Here is a 16,900-nt window from a genome sequence, read left to right on the forward strand (position 1 = left end):
ACCATTAGGTACGCTGCAAAAATTTCAGCTGAACTTATCACTGGCTTAACCACCCTTTGGTACCTGTAACTATCTGTATGTCAGTGCTTTTTGTTAGCTCATACAGTATGTCAGTGCTTTTTGTTAGCTCATACAGTAAGTCAGTGCTTTTTGTTAGCTCATACAGCTGTGGTTCTTTCCCAGCACAGTTGTGACAGTTCACGACTACAATACTGATTGTCCCTAGCTCTACTCTCTTCCTGTGCTTGTCATGCAGCCTTTTTGAGACTGAAGCCCTTTCTGTACTTTCCTGAGACCCTCTGGCCTAAAAATCTGCTCAGTCCATTCCACTCAGACTCCACTACCCATGTAGCTACTTTGTGTGTATGGTGGTGTCCTGACCTATTTAGCATGGAATCCGAAATCCCACCACCCTATGGCACAAGTCGACAAATCTGCAACCTACATAATCACAAAACTGTCTGAATCTCTGATTCAGGTGTTCCACTTGGCTCTGTACCAAGGGTCCTCAATTAGTTCTGTCGATGATGCTGCAGATGGTGAGCTCAGCCTTCATCTCGCAAGCAAGACCGGTAATCCTTACCTCTTCAGCTAGTCACCTGAATCCAGTAAGAATCTCTTTCAATCCAAAGTGATACACATTGTTAGTACTGACACGAGCCACCACCTGTAGTTGGTAACACCCTGTGCTCATCGTGTGAGGTCTTTTAATAAACTTGTTGTAGCTGGAAGAAATCTGTAATGGTATCTTGGGAAGAGATAAAAATGACAAGGACAAATTACTAAATCCAAGACATGAAGTTAACTAGGTATTTATTCAAACTGTATAAGATACTAAGCCTCTCCTCCAACCTGAAATGCTTTCACAAATGAATGGCAAGCCAAAAATGTAAAGACAGTGAAGTCATCCACTTTTCCCCAGCATGAAGTAAAAAGTCTCTGTTTATGTGCCCCTGACAAACAGAGCCAGCAATGAAACATCTAGGTCCCCGATGGCTTTGCTACTTACAACATAGTGCCCATCCAACTCTGCCACGCAGCTCCAATTGCTGCTTCTCTGCCAAATGGCTGATTTGGACTTTCCCGACTGAGTCGGCTGATGTTCTCAAGGCTTCTGTCCCCTGAATATTGACCTCTCCTCCTCCTCCTCCAGCCCCTTCTGCCTGGCATTACCCTAAGGTGTGTGGAAGAAGAGAGATGCTCAGATTTTTGTAGTTGGCTGATGAGGTAATGTTAATACTTTGATATTGTACAGAGATCGAATTGCCACTCCAAAGTTGGCAAAACAAGTCAATACCACAGACATTAACAAGGGCTCATTGCAATTTGCAACAAAGGATGGGAGGCACCCCTGAAGACCGTGGGTCCCCTCTCAGCACAGCAGCACCCTGAAGCTTAGTCACTATAGGAAGCTTAGTCACTATAGTGTTAAGCTAGCAGGTACTCTGCCCAGCTCGAGACCCAGCTACTGTAGTCAACATTATCGTCTAAGACCAATGCGATAGTTAAAGTTTCTAATGGAATTGTTGAACATTGTACCTGAAGAGAACAGTTTGTTAATTAGTGCATCAGTTGATGCTTTGCAAGTCCATGACAGCTGTAAATTATCAAGTACTCTTGTGATAAAGAAGAGTGTCATAGTTAAATAAATCTTTTATTCATTTATGTAATAAAGCGAACAAATATTTCATGTGTTCTCATTTGATGAGCCATCTCTGAGAGCAATCATAAGACTCAACTGTTGTGGCCAGCTGAAAATAGTTTCGCTTGGTCGCAACAAATACCAATCTACTTATATTGGCCACATTATGGAGTCCCCTTTATTACCTGTTGTTCCTTCTCTTCCCTCATCTTAACTTTTCTATTGCATGTAGAATGCTGGCTAAGTTTCTTTAACTATACTACACTCATCATGTTCTATCAGCTCTTGTAAATCAACAGCTGGTCACCTTATACAAGACATATGTGGGCCTACTAACGACTCCACTGTTTGACAGTCATTTTAGTACATCTTTCTTATGGTGACTGACCACAGGCCCTGCTTCCCCGGACTCTGGCAACAATTCACTACACCACCTAAGCCCAGTATCTAACTTTTTGGTAACATTATGTCTAATGATTTCAAGACCGCACTTTTCATCAGTTAGGGCGACACTGATTCAAATAAAATGGTAGATGATTAACATAGAGCAAGAACAGTAATGTGCTCATGATTGAATCCTACAGAAGTCCACTTTTTCCCTACTCTCTCTCTTAGGCACGTACTGTGGCATCTATCTTTGTACAATAACATGTAAAAGATCCCAGCTTCCTATACTTTTAACCATTTGAAGTTTTATTATATGCTCAGTAAGAGCTGCCTCAGTAGAGCAGCCCCATGAAATCCATATTTTGATGAACTAAATATTCAATTACTAGACAGATAGGTGGCAGTTCTCATATACAGTACTTCTCAAAAAAATTTTGGAAAATCGTGTGAGCAGTGAGCCTGGCCAGTAGTTATTGAGATCTGTAGAGTCACCTTTATCATAGAGATGCCTTAAAATGTTGTATTTTAATTTGTCTAAAAAATTACCCTAAATTAATGGTGTATTACATGTTTCGCTAAGTACATTACATATTGTAGGACCAAAATTTTTTGAATGTGGTATTGGACACATCATTAACTCCAAATCTTCTCACTAAGTGACAACAGGGAACACACATACAAAAAGGTATTACAGTTTGCAAGATTTCAGAGCCAGTTGCCTTCTTCTGCCCGAAGAAGGAGCCACCAGCTCTGAAAGCTTGCAGACTGTAATGCCTTTATAAGTGTGTCCTCCTGCCACTGCTTAAGGTGAGTAGATTTTTGTATGTATTCAGTTACTTGTATTTTCAAAACTGATTATTTTTGTTACTTTATCTTCTGGAACTCTTGGACCAATTTCCTCCTCTGTTTGTAAATATCTGTTACACATCAACTGTCTTTTATATTTCTTCCGTTCTCTTTGAAAGGAATAGCCTTCAATGGCTTCTTTCCCTGACTGTTTTAACAATACTCCAAGATGATTTTATTTATTGTCTAATCTGTCAGTTTTTGAGGTTTTTAATTTTTATAACATGTTACACATTTTTATAATATGAAAGTACTTCTGGGTTCTTATTTGTTCAGGCTATTTTATAGATGTCCCTCTTTCATTTTGAAATACTCTGCTACTTGTAATCATAAAACATCTCTTTGGAGACTCCCTAGTTATTTAGTTATTTTTTGGAAAAAAATTCATAAGTGGATACAAAGTTAATTACAAAACATGTTGAAATTAGAGTTGGGATTAGGCTAAATGTAAATTTTATGAAGTCACCATTTTTTAGCTTACTCTAAAGTCTTCCATTGTTTTGTCATTAATCTATCTCATTGTTTTCTTTGAGTAGTTCTGATCTGCATACATGGTGTATTTATATATTGTGACTAACTGAGCAATGTCATCTGACAACCCATTTACCACAAGATAGGCATCTGCTTGTTTACCTTATGCTTGCTATATGAATACATAGTTGACCAGGTTACTAACACCTTCAGCAACTCGCATAATGGAATTTGTGACTGATACTATATTGTAAATGGCCTATAACATCTCTAGATCATTGTTCCCGTCAGATTTATAGAAAAACCACCAATCAATAATATCTTCCTTTTGTCTTTCAGATACTACAGTAAGGCTTCAAAACTCTCTCCAGCTACCCAGTAGTGACCTGTACAGTGTAACAACATCAAGAATTGCTGTATTAGTTCAAAAGTGCATGCTTCTAGGTCCCAATATATATACAATTTATGATTTCGAAATTTTTGAATTTATATTTAGTATTTGGTTTATTGTCATGTTATACGACGGACTTAAGTTGTATGTCTAAAGGCTGTGATACATTTCCAGATGTGGTGTCCACCAACTCCACCACAAGATGAAAATGATGTTTATATAGATCACTCTCTTGGTTTTCTATATGAACAAACAATAATGTCTGAATCTCAGCTACCTGCAGTTTATGTAAAGAAGGACTTCAAGCGATATAGACTGGACATTTCTCCTGGATCAGACAGAGATGGTATGTTTGTAACCTTTTTGTTTGTAATTACAGCTATTAAATAGAAGTCGGCTCTGTTTGTTTATTATGAATGTGTACTTGTCCCCCCCCCCCCTCCCCCCCCCAGAAGCCACGTCCAGTTTTCCAATAGTATATTGTATTTGCATACAGTGTTCCTTATTTTGTGTTATTTGCCTGATGAAAAGAGCAGATATATTATTTTATGAGAAGGAAAGTTGCTACTCACCATGTAACGGAGATGCTGAGTTGCAGATAGACACACTCAATTAAAGCTCAATAACATATGCTGTAATCCATTTCCTCTTGTTTTTGGGTTTAATTTTTCCAACTATCTTTTCTGCTGCTTTGTATATACCAGATTTAATTTGATCCCAGTTTTCATTTACTCCACCATTTGAAAATACTTTGCTCATGAAATTTTACTATGGAAACTGAAATCAAGGGCTATCAGTGACACTTGTGTTCTGAGATGTTTATATTTTCCCACCTCCGTGTTGCAAATGTTTTGAGTGAAATGTCCAGTCGATGAGCTGTTGTTTCCACGTCAATTCTACCAACATTTAGAGTTGTTTAGTTCTCAGGGTTTTGTAAAATTCCTGGATTCATGTCTCGTGGCTCTGCAGCCTATGAAAAGGATTGCGGAAACTCCCAAATAAATTCCAAAATACAGTGTAGTTTTAATACCAATATATTTCCAGAACTCTGGTGTCCGAGCTTGGTGAACTGTACCGGTTACATCACATGTACCCAAAGTTGACATCAAACGACACAGAGTTCACAACAATCAACTAAGGAGTGAGCCTACAATACAATTGCTTGCAACCCTAGCCAAAAAACGATTGCCTCAAGGTGCCTGCGTGACCTCTATTTATACTTTTGTTAACAATTACCTACAATGAAAATTACAATTTTATGTAAAATCACAATTAAAAGTTAAACCGAATATCAGCTACACATTGCTAAAATTTACAATCTCAGTGCTGAACAAGGTGAACCTATTTTCAACTTAGTTACGAGTTAATATAACATTTTCTGACCAATTATTTACAGGTAACAATTACATTTCTAAATTTGTTTATAACAAATCAACTAGTGCCTGAATTTTAGTGCTAACGTATCTCAGAGATTCAATTAACATGCTTTATTTATATGTTCTATTTAATTTGCTGTAGTAATTTTATACTGATAGGTTTACTGGTAGCTCCTGACCATGTGCTCTATTTCTTTCAATTAGTTACAGTATTAATTTTACATTTATATTGTGTTTCTCACATAAGAACAATGCTAAATGCTTTTGGGGCACATTCAAAGTGCACATGGTGGCTTTTACGCATATGGTTTCAGCAAAGCATCGTTTTCGAATTATATGTATACTGAAGTGGTTACTTTTGTATGTAATTTGGAAACAGGTCTCTTTACAATTGGACAATGAGGACTGGTGTTTATCTATAATGCTCTCCGAGGGGTTCTGATAGGTAGCAATGAGATACAGTAATATTTCAGTTCTTACGCCCAAAACTTTGATTAATTTTCAATTGTCTGGGGATATCTTTAATTACATGATCACACTCTGAACAGTGATTGGTTGGTTGTTCCTCTTCATCATAAAACACAATATTCTGTGTAATTTCTTTATTATTAATCAGCCTCATAATTGTTGTTTTCCTTTGGTAAACTGCAGGTTCTTTCTGTTTTGTGAAAAAAAAAATGAAGACTGAATTATACAGTATTACAATATTTAGTCTCTAGTGATACTTGAATAAAACCATGGATATTCTCTTTTACATGTTAAATCCATCATCACATCAGCTCAGAGTTACTTTTAAGAGTCATAATAGCTTCCAGTGTGAAATAGTTTTCTTTTTATTTTGTTTCAATACTTCTTTAATTATAAAAACTTCAAAATGCAAATAATGGCATTAACTTCCCAGAAATAGTTTTTCTTCTCAGTAAATAAGGCTGTAAGTATTAACCAGTGAATATTTTCTTTCTGTGTATGTTCACTGTTTTAACTGGAGTTATTGACATCAGTTATATGCCCATAGATCACATATAAATAAACATGTGTTCTCTGATGAGTTGCTAATGTGCACTGAACAAATTTTAACTCAAAATATGTGACAATATTCTCCTTTCAGTTTTTCTAGTTCTTAACAATTGAAAAGAATACAAAATTTTTTGTGTAATTTGAGTACAATGAATGTAGAGGTCTACAATAGATTTTCTTGCAATTGCAACAGTCATTGAAATTGCAATGGTGGCTGGCTCAGCATATATGCCTATTACTTTTAAAATACTGTCTCCAGAAAGTTGTGTTGTTTGTGTGCATGATACAAAACAAAAATAAATACATGAATATTAAATATTAGTTACAGATTAAAAAAATGTAATGCACAGAGTCAAATTAAATATGTGTTTATTATAACACTTCTATATATTTTGCATGTCATTGCGTCTCCATGTCTGTGATTGCTTAAGGGAGAAGAACAGCTGTGTTAAAGTCTCAACACTTTATAGGAAAGTTCCACTTGTCAAACCCTCATAGCACCCAGACCCTGCCAAGCTGATCTTTTTAATTTACCACACCATCCAAAATTCCTTTCCCACACCTCAAAATTCAGAACCCAAACAAACCTAAAACACTGTTGTTAATCTTTCCACCCAATACCTCAGCCCTACAGAAGTTTCAGTCCTGTCCAAAGGCCTCAGCAGAGATTAACCATGTTGGACTTGTAAAAGGCCTACTCTCCTCCCTGTTCCTTCATCGGAAACTCTTCTTTGCCCTCACTCCCTCCTACCAAGTCAACCTATCCCAATACTGAACATACTACTATCCAAATGTAACGCTCACCCTCTCCTACCTTACCACCCCTACCACCCCTTGCTTATCTTCCAGGAATCCCTTACCTCTGACTTGGTCTCACCATTCTTTCCCAGATCCCCACCTAATAACACTAACCTTTCAGCAGAAGAAAACAGCCATACACAAACTTAAAACAGAGTCTGATCTAATAAACCTCCTGTAGACAAAGGATCTACCACTGTCATGGTAAGTCACAGTTATTACCTTGCAGAAGACCTCTACCAAGTGTCTAATTCCTCCACCTACAAGCTCTGCCATAGTGAGTCCATCCCAAAAGTCCATGATAACCTTCAAACCCTATTGAAATCCATAGGACCTTCCCATAACCACTTCCTGGAATCTATTTCCCTCCTGACCACAACACCATCCCACACACCAACTTTCTGCACAAAGTCCACAATCCCAACCATCCTGGACGCCTCATTGTAGTTGGTTATTGTGTTTGCAATGAAAGAATTTCTGCTCTTATTACCGTTGTCCAAAACCAGGCATCCCACATCAAAGATACTAAACACTAACCACTTCCTTTACCTATTCTCCACCATTCCTCCTGAATCCCTTCTCATCACTTTTGAGACCACCTCCCTACACACCAACATCCCTCATGCCCATTGTCTTACTGCAATCGAACACTACGTCTTCCAACGTCCTTCATATTCGAAACCTACTACCTCATTTCTTATACTACTTACCAACTATATCCTGACACACAACTACTTTTCCTTTGAAGGGAAGTTATACAGAGAAATCCGCAGCACAGTCGTGGGCACTTTCCTATGCTAACATATTTCTGGACCATGTAGAGAAAACCTTTCTAGCCTCCCAAAACTCCCAGCCCTTGACAACATACACATTTCCCATCCACTTCACATGGTCCTCCTCAAACCACCATATCACCTTCTGGACATTAACTTCCACCTCTGTGGTGTCTCCATCCACACCTCTGCACACATTAAATTCACTAACCATTAACAGTACCTGCATTTCAATAGATGCCATGCCTTCCACACGAAAACGTCTTTCCCACATAGCTTGGCCACTCATTTACAACATATCTCCAATGATGAGACTCCCTTGGCCAGTATGCTGAAGGTCTCATGAAGGCTTTCACAGACTAGCATTACCTTCCAAACCTAGCTGCAACCAGATTTCCTGTGCCATATCCTCACACTCCATCAATCCTCCCACTGTACCAATCCTCCCTCCACCAACCCCACAAATCAGCTATCCGTTGTAAGGGCTTTGAAATGAGGAACATCGTACCCAAGATACTATCCACCCCTCCTAAAGTGGTATTCTATTTTCCACCCAACTACACAACATCCTACTATCCCTAAGCCATTCCCACCCCCAACCCAATGCCACAAAGATCATATCCCTCTGGAAGACCCAGGTACCAGACAATTCACTCACCCGACACTTCCTGCTCCAGTCCTGTCACAGGCTTATCCTAACCCATCAGAGGCTCGGCTCCCTGTGAAGGCAGCCATGTCATATACCTAATCTGCTGCAAACACTGCATAGCTTTTTGTGTCATTATGACTTCCAACTAGCTGTCAACCTTGATGAATGGCCAATGCAAAACTGTTACCAAGAACCAAGTTGACCACTCAGTGGAACAACATGCAGCTGAGCATAACATGCTCAATTTCAATGACTGCTTCAGAACCCAAGCCATCTGGATCCTCCCCTCCTTCATTTGCTTCTCTGAACTACGCACATGGAGTTATCCTTGCAACACGTCTTCACTCCCGTTACTGTCCTGGGCTTATTCTTTGAACACACTGTCACTACATCCTCCACCCAGCAATTTCCCGTTCCTTCATCCCCTGTTCCAGTTCACATCTCCATGTCACCTTCAGCATGCACCACTTTCCACCATTTCTGACCCTGTGCATCACATATGTAGCTCATGCACCTGCCACCCCTCCCTCCCACTTTCCTAGCTAGCAGATTACTTTATCAAAGTACACACTTCCTTCTGTAACAGAAAAGGGCCCAAGGTAGGGGAAGGAGGGAGGATGGAAGTTAAATGTGGAATCCTTTGTTGAGTAGTGTCTTAGTATCTGGCCTGCTTTTATTCTGGAACACTATAATTGATTTGTTAAAGGCATTGAAGGGATTTTTCAGTGTTTACCTCCTTTACAAGCATAATGATTGAATGATCAAAGTCAACCACATCAGAGACAGGATTATCATGGACGATTTTATGGTAGTTGTGACGAACAACTAAATGGTTTGATCTTATGGTATTATAAATAAATGTGACAAATGAATTGTCGATAGGCACACAAACGAGATTGAAAACTCCACTAGGATGAAAACTGTTTCAAATTACGCACACACACACATTGTTCACTTTCTACGATAACTTTCCGTAACATAATAATACATGTATGCAGTTGCAAGCAAATGGCAATAACCTGCAGGTCCCAGGAATAGAAATTAACTACGTAAAATTCTAATAAGTAACACAAGTAGTACTACCCCTCTTGAATGCAAAGATTTCGTTTACAATTTTATTAACTACTGTTCTCTTATAATTTATTATGACTCATCCCAAGTCCCTGAAATGCTTTCATAGTAGGAGGTCCTGGATATGACATATCCGTGAACGTCTTACACTTCTTCTATCATTTCGTGAGCATATAAATGAAATACCAGGAATGATAATTTGCAACCACATAATATGCACTTTTTTAATACGTGCTTGTCTCATCTTTCTACTTCCTTTGCAAATTGTATAGGGCTCTACTGCTACTGCTCTCCAATACTCTCTGCTCCTGGATTTGAACACATCTTTATATTTTTGATTTGATAAATTTCATCTGGATTTTATGTAAATATATTTCAGTAATGGAAATTCCAGGATGGGAAGAGGAAAATAAAAATGAAGAAAGGCAGTTACTCACCTCTACTTGATTGACACCTGTTACAGTGACTTGACTAGTTTTCAGGATACCACTCTTTTTTTGAGTGAAAGTACAACTGTCACAAACACAACCACAAATATAACCAAGCTGGTTGATTTGGATCCTCTCTCATCTGAACAGTGTAGGTGGGAACTTCCAAAATACCTTGAATTATTGAAATGCCCTTGACCTAAATCTCTAGTCATCCATATCTCACTCTCGTTTCCTTAACCTCCATAATTATTTTTTTCTCTCCTCCCCCCACACCAATCCTCCCTAATCCCTTTCCCAAGAAACTTCTTTGTGTTTTGAATGTCACCTGTTCAATCCACATTTTGCCACTTCCTGTTTATACCCATTGGCATTACCCCACCTACTTCTGGCCCCATACATCGTATCACTTTCCATTTGCCACATATCCTACCTCTTGTCCTACTCCTGTCAACTTGAGCAACAACTCATAAACAATCAGTGTGCCACAAGTGTGTATGTGGAAGAGGGACACACTTACACTTAAAACAAACCTCAAATGCCAGTAGTGTCAGTACCTTTGCATGAGTCTATACATCACCCATATGAGTGGTTTTCTTTCCTCAGTTTTATTTGTTATGTAAATATGTTTTTGCTTTTTTCTGAGCACTATTTTATCTCCCTCTGATTCATGAACGATAATTGAGCATCATTTTTAGGTCTAATACAGAGCGACTGGCTAGTACTGCTTTGCCCCTTTTCTTTTGTCCAATGTTTGTTTTTTGTTCTGCTTGGAAGTGCATATAAATTAATATGTTACTAAACTCAGAAACATGCTCTTTAATAAACTTTGTCAGTATTATATCATAACTACTGGAATTCTTTTAAATTTTATTTTGAAGATTTGTGCTGGTGTAGTGACAGTTCTAAACAACCTGCTTCCCACAGCCCATTCATATTGTTTCTTGTTTTCAAATTATGATCCAAAAAATAATTTTCTTTATTAATAAAAATTGTATAATGAATGACATTATATATAGATAGAAAGCTCAAAGTAATAAGTTACTTTGACTAAAATATCCTGAAACATGAAGTCATTTCTTAGTTTCTGTGTAGCTATGAAGTCTAACCATGTATTTAACAATGGTTTCCTTTGACCAAAACTCTTAGAGAAGCTGTTTGGAATGCTCTGTGAGCACTTTTCACTCAACTGATGAACTTTCATCACTTGCAGTCTCTAATGAAGTACCATCACATTCTTCTTCACTTTTTGAACCAATAAATTGAAAGTTAAACTCAGGACCACTGTAGCCATCCTTTTTTGAAAGCACTGCCTAAATAGAAGAGAGAGTCTGAGAGAGCACATTTTGTTGTCAAGTTTCCAACGCTGCACACAGTAAAGATGGAGTCTAGTGGCAGTTACCTCAACCAAAACATGACTACCAGGCAACAAATGTAGGGCCATTTGCTCTTTAGTGGCCAAATAGTTAACTATCAGTGCTGAAGTGGATATACGAAAGTTTTAGTTTTTCAAAGCTCTGTTCTTAAGTTACGCAAGTATAATCGCGATTTTAAGTGTCTATGAAATTATAAAAATAATTTAACTCAGGGTTTTATGTTAAGGGGTTAACTGAACACGGAATTATGTTTATGGCATTTCTGTTGATGTAACAGATGTAGAAATGTATGAAATTCCATTTGAGAACACAGATTGTAGATAGTAGGTAGTTAGAAAATTATACTCATCTTGCAATTCTTGTCACAGATAATGGTAGTTAGAAAATTAGTCTCATCTTGCAATTCTTGTTGTCACAGATAATAGTTCAGCTCCTTGTCCTGTAAAAAAAAAAAAGAGGGGGGGGGGGGGAGGATAGGAATCACCTCTAGATGGAAATTTCCACTTGAAGTGTTTCAACCATTAGTGTTCAGTATCATTATGTTTCTGTCCATTCCTGCATAAAGGCCAGTTAATCCTCCTAGTACCACAAGGGTCAATATTACCCCAAAAGGACTATGGGAATATACATATATATATATATATCTCCCTTGTTTGCAAAATTGTTAGTTTCAAAATATATTACTTTCTCTCTCTGAGACAGTTGTATCCCATGATGTTTCATTCATTTTTATATTTACAACACATTAAAAATTTTACATGGTGTTATGCACTGAGTACACTTGGGTTCAGTATGATCCCATCTCATTTGTATCCTGAAAGTAACATTTATGGAAATAGAAGGATGAATGTTATGGTGAACAGCTGTTCTAAAAAACATCTGCAACAGTAAAAATAATATTTCTTGCTTACTATTGTACCAGTCATTAGTGTTTGTTTCATCAAATGTTGTTACACTCTTTCCAGTACCACTGGGATCAATATAAGCACATTGTTTTGTCCAGTGTCAAAAGGGTAGGGGTCTTTAAATTGTTGCCAGGTCAGATGTATGGCGAATGGCGGGGAAATGGTAGCAAGGGACAGGAAAGGACACCAGGTGCACTCAGTGTGTATGCCTGGGGGCCTCTTTCAACATGTTGGAAGAGGCTGTTCCAGCACTCATTGAGGGAACAGTGTGCAACCAGCTGTAGACTGTGGCACATATTGGAACAAATGATACATATTGGAACAAATGATGCCTGTCATACATAAATCATTCCAGCAACTGGCAGAGAAAGTCGAGAAGACCAGCCTTGTGCACGGAGTTTCAATGAAGCTCGCAATTTTTAGCATTGTCTCCAGGACTAATTGTGGCTCTTTGGTTCTGAGTTGAGTGGAAGGACGGAACCAGAGTCTTCGAAGGTTCTGTGAGAAGCTAGACTGCGAGTTCCTGGACTTGCTTCATAGGGTTGAGAACTGTAGGGTCACCCTGAAAGGATCAATTGTGCGCTACATGTCAGAGGCTGCTACTCAGGTAGCTGACTGTGTGTGGGGTGCACACAGGGGTTTTATAGTGTTAGTGTAAGAAAGAAAGAAATGCCTTTCATATGTGGAAGTATTAAAATCCTAATGGTTAACAGCTGAAGCATTCACAACAAAGTGTCAGAGTTTGAATTGCACTTGAAAAACAGTGAAGCTCACATAACAATATGTACAGGAAGCTGGTTGAAACCTGAAATTGATAGCAGTGAGATTTTTGAGGAAAATTTAAATGTATATCAAAAGGCTAGGCAAATGGGAATTGAAGTTGGTGTATTTGTCACAGTAGACAAGAATCTCAAATCCCCCCAATATAAAAATTGAAACTGCACGTGAAATTGTTTGGGCAATACTCAGTATCAGTGATGTCTGTAAAATGACAGTTGGATCCTTCTGTCACCTGCCAGACTCGTTTCCTGATGCATCTGAAAACTTTAGAGAATACCTCAGTTCACTAGCCTGTAAGTTCCCCAATCGTACTGTAATCATTGGCAGAGACTTTAACCATCTAACAATCATAGTGGAAATTACAGTTTTGTTAGTGGTGTTCATTATAAGACATCCTGTGAAACATTACTAAATGCCTTCTCTGTAAACTACCTAGAACATATAATTACGAACCCCACTCTTTACGAAAATACTTTGACTCTAGTAGCATCAAACTGACCTAACCTCTTTGAAAATACCCACATTGAAACTGATAACAGTGATCATGGCATAGTTGTGAAAACAATGATTACCAAAGTACAAAGGACGCCTGAAGCAAGCAGGAAAATAAATATGTTCAGTAGTGTAATATCTTAGTTATTAACTTGAAACCTTCAGCACAAGGCAGGAGCATGTAGAGGAACTATGACACAAGGTTAAAAGACTAGTTGACCATGCACTGGATAGCTATGTATCCAGCAGAACAATTCATAATGGGAGGGAACCTCCAACATATACAGCTACCATAAAGAAACTTCTAAAGAAACAGAGATTACTGTATAATAGATGTAAAATAAAGCATAGGGCTGTACATAGAGAGATGCTGAATGAAACGTGCTTGACTGCCAAGAAAGCAATGCGTGGTGTCTACAGTGAGTACCATAGAAGACTATTGCCAAATGATATTCCACAAAACCCAAAGAAATTCTGGCTGTACATATAGGCTGTTAGTGCCTCCAAGTTACAATCCAGTTCCTAGTGAATGAGGCAAACTGAAATTAAGAAAAGCAAAGCAACAGTTGAAATGCTTAACTCCATTTTCAAATATTCCTTTACAAAGGAAAATACAAGAGTACTCCCCAGTTTAATCCTCGTATAATTGAAAAGATGAATGAAATAAGTATTACTGATGTTGGTGTTGGGAAACAGGTGAAATCAGTAAAATTGAACAAAGATCCAGGGCCCGATGGAATCCCTGTCAGATTCCATACTGAATTTGCAGCTCAGTTAGCTGCTCTTCTAACTATAATCTGTTGTAGATCCCTCAAACAAAAATCCATGACCATTTCTTGGAGAAAAGCACAGGTCATACCCTTCTACAGGAGGTGATTCACAAGACTACTGTCTAATATCCTCGACATCAGTTTGTTGTACAATCTTAGAACACCTTCTGAGGTTAAACATAACGAGGTATCTTGAAGAGTATGACCACCTCAATGCCAACCAGCATGAATTCCAAAACCATTGATCATATGAAACCCAACTTGCACTTTTTTCACTAGACTGACTAAAAGCTTTGGATCAAGACAGTCAGGTAGATGCAGTATGTCTTTATTTCACTGCCACACTTACACTTACTATCAAAAGTACAATTGTGTGGGGTATCAAGTGAAATTTGTGACTGGATTGAGGACTTTGACAGTGTGTTAGGCGTAAACTGCTCTGAGAAAGTCTATAAACAAAATTTCAAGAATCAGCTTTAGATGATGACTCTAAGAATATACTACAACCTCTACATATCACTCACATAAGAATCGTAGAACAAGATTAGAATAATTACAGCATTGACCAGAGGCATTCAAACATATAATTCTTCTCGTGCTCCATACATGAATGGAATGGGAATAAACCTGAATAACTGATACAGTAGGGTGTACACTCTGTCATGCACTTCATGGTGGTCTGCAGAGTATAGATGTGGATGTAGATAAAAAAATCATCTCTCTTGTTTTGAAAGCTATATATTTTTTTCAAAGTATATGCTCCCCTCCCTGAGCCAGTTGTATTTAATGACATTCAATTTTATGTTTACAACACATTAAAATTGATTCTTCTTCTTCTTCTTCTTCTTCTTCTTCTTTTTGTCTGAGTACTGCTGGGATCAATATGAACCCAATGTAAATTTGTTTTTGTTTCTTCAGCATAATATTTATGAAAATATGGTCATTACTGTTGCACTGAACCTCTGTAATGCCCTTTTTTATGTTAGTATCCTTTGTAGTTCATTAAAATAGTTCCAATATATTATGCATAAATTAATTGGGATCCGCATGATCCCAGTGGTACTCAGTGAGACAAAAAAATTCTGGTAATAGGAGGCTTAACATAAACAACGATATTCTGTAAGTGAACTCTGTGCTGGGCACCTATCATAAGCCAACCAGATTGCAATTGGCTCAATACTATCAGTGATCAATTGGTCATGCTGAATGTAGAGTTCAGCACTATATGAATTTTCTGCAGCAAGAGAGACCAAATATGTGACAGCAAAACGTTACTTAGGTTTTGCAATACCTAGACGAAGAAAAGTCCTACACCGTGCGTAGATAAATGAATGATTTTTTTTTCAATTAAGGTGGTTTCAACTGTGAAAAAGTCAGCCCTGTTGTCACTTAAAAGAAGACAAGACACAAAGGTTAAACAAAGAGGAGCTATGTATCATAAATATTGTTTGATGTGTTTGTTTGTATGTGTTTCTTCTAGGAAAAAATATAATGTTGTTATTTCCAAATGTTTGGACAGCCCTTTTCCTGTTCTTTCAGTTCTCACAGATGTAGAGAATACACCAAACATCATTTTCAAGAACATTCACTGCGAATTTGGACTTGTTCATTAAGTAACAAACTCAACCATCATTGCTGGTTGTTTAATGATGTTAACGCATTCCAACATTTTGTAAGATTGAGTGTTCCTCATAATCGCACTTCCATAACTTGATACTGTCAGAAAACATGCAGTTGTGGTGAATTGGTACACACAAACAACTACTCGTTACAAGCAAGCATGAGTACACAAGTAATTTAATAGGGCACTGACTCTAGTATGACACTTTGGTAATTAAGACGGAAAAGACACTTCTGTGAAAAGAGCTTTGATACCTACTTGAGGAGATACAAATCTAATATATTGCAGACACAATTGAGTATGATGGTGCAATGTTTAGGACTCTGGACTCACATTTGAAAGTAGAGGATTTCAAATACAGAGTGTACTTAAAGTCCAGAAACACTTTCAATTATTTATTGCACAAGAACTATACGTTGTACAGATGTCATACATATTGCATTTTGAAGAGAAACTCTGAAAGTTATTTTTACAAACATTCGATATGTGAACCCGGCAGATGTCAATACAGTAATCAAATTCTTGCCATACCCGTCCCAGCATGGCATCGTCAACTATGGTAGTCTCGTCCCGTATTCTCTCCTGGAGCTCTGCTATGTCACGTGGTAAAGGCGGTACACACGCCAGATATCTAATGTGTCCCCACAGAAAAAAGTCGCACGGAGTGAGATTTGGTGATCGGGCAGGCCATTTCACAAAACAGCTGCCCCCTTCTGTAGCATGGCCAATCCATCGATGCGGCAGCTCCATGTTCAGGTACCCACGAATTTCACGATGAAAATGGGGTGGAGCCCCATCCTGCTGAAAGATGAATGGAGAGTCCTGCATCAGCCATTGCTGCAACATGACAAGGTAGGAATATCCAGTGACAGTGCTCTCGGCGAAGAAGAATTCACTTCGCTCACACAGAGATGTCCGCTTCTCTTTGCCGGGCACAAGCAACCCAATGTAACGAATTTGTTGTGCCAGTGGTAAATGGCCTTCCTCGTTAGTGGCTTCTTATACTTGTTTCTAACCATCTGTTGAACAGCTGTAGCACACTTGTTTTTCTCAGACTCCAACACAGGAAGCTTGCTCCATACCTGAACTCACCATGTTTGCGATTAG

General features: G+C 38.2%; 1 protein-coding gene across 4 annotated transcripts in view; it reads left to right on the forward strand.

Moving 5' to 3' along the window:
• Positions 1-16,900, forward strand: part of LOC126356979 (helicase domino-like) — a 379,868-nt gene that overhangs the window by 217,460 nt on the left and 145,508 nt on the right. For all 4 annotated transcript variants that reach the window (XM_050007413.1, XM_050007415.1, XM_050007414.1 and 1 more), the window contains one exon: positions 3,912-4,083. In XM_050007413.1, coding sequence (XP_049863370.1) covers positions 3,912-4,083 — 172 coding nt within the window. The remainder of the gene's footprint in view (positions 1-3,911; positions 4,084-16,900) is intronic.

The sequence above is a fragment of the Schistocerca gregaria genome, chromosome 1 (genome assembly GCF_023897955.1).
Source record: "Schistocerca gregaria isolate iqSchGreg1 chromosome 1, iqSchGreg1.2, whole genome shotgun sequence".
NCBI lineage: Eukaryota > Metazoa > Arthropoda > Insecta > Orthoptera > Acrididae > Schistocerca > Schistocerca gregaria.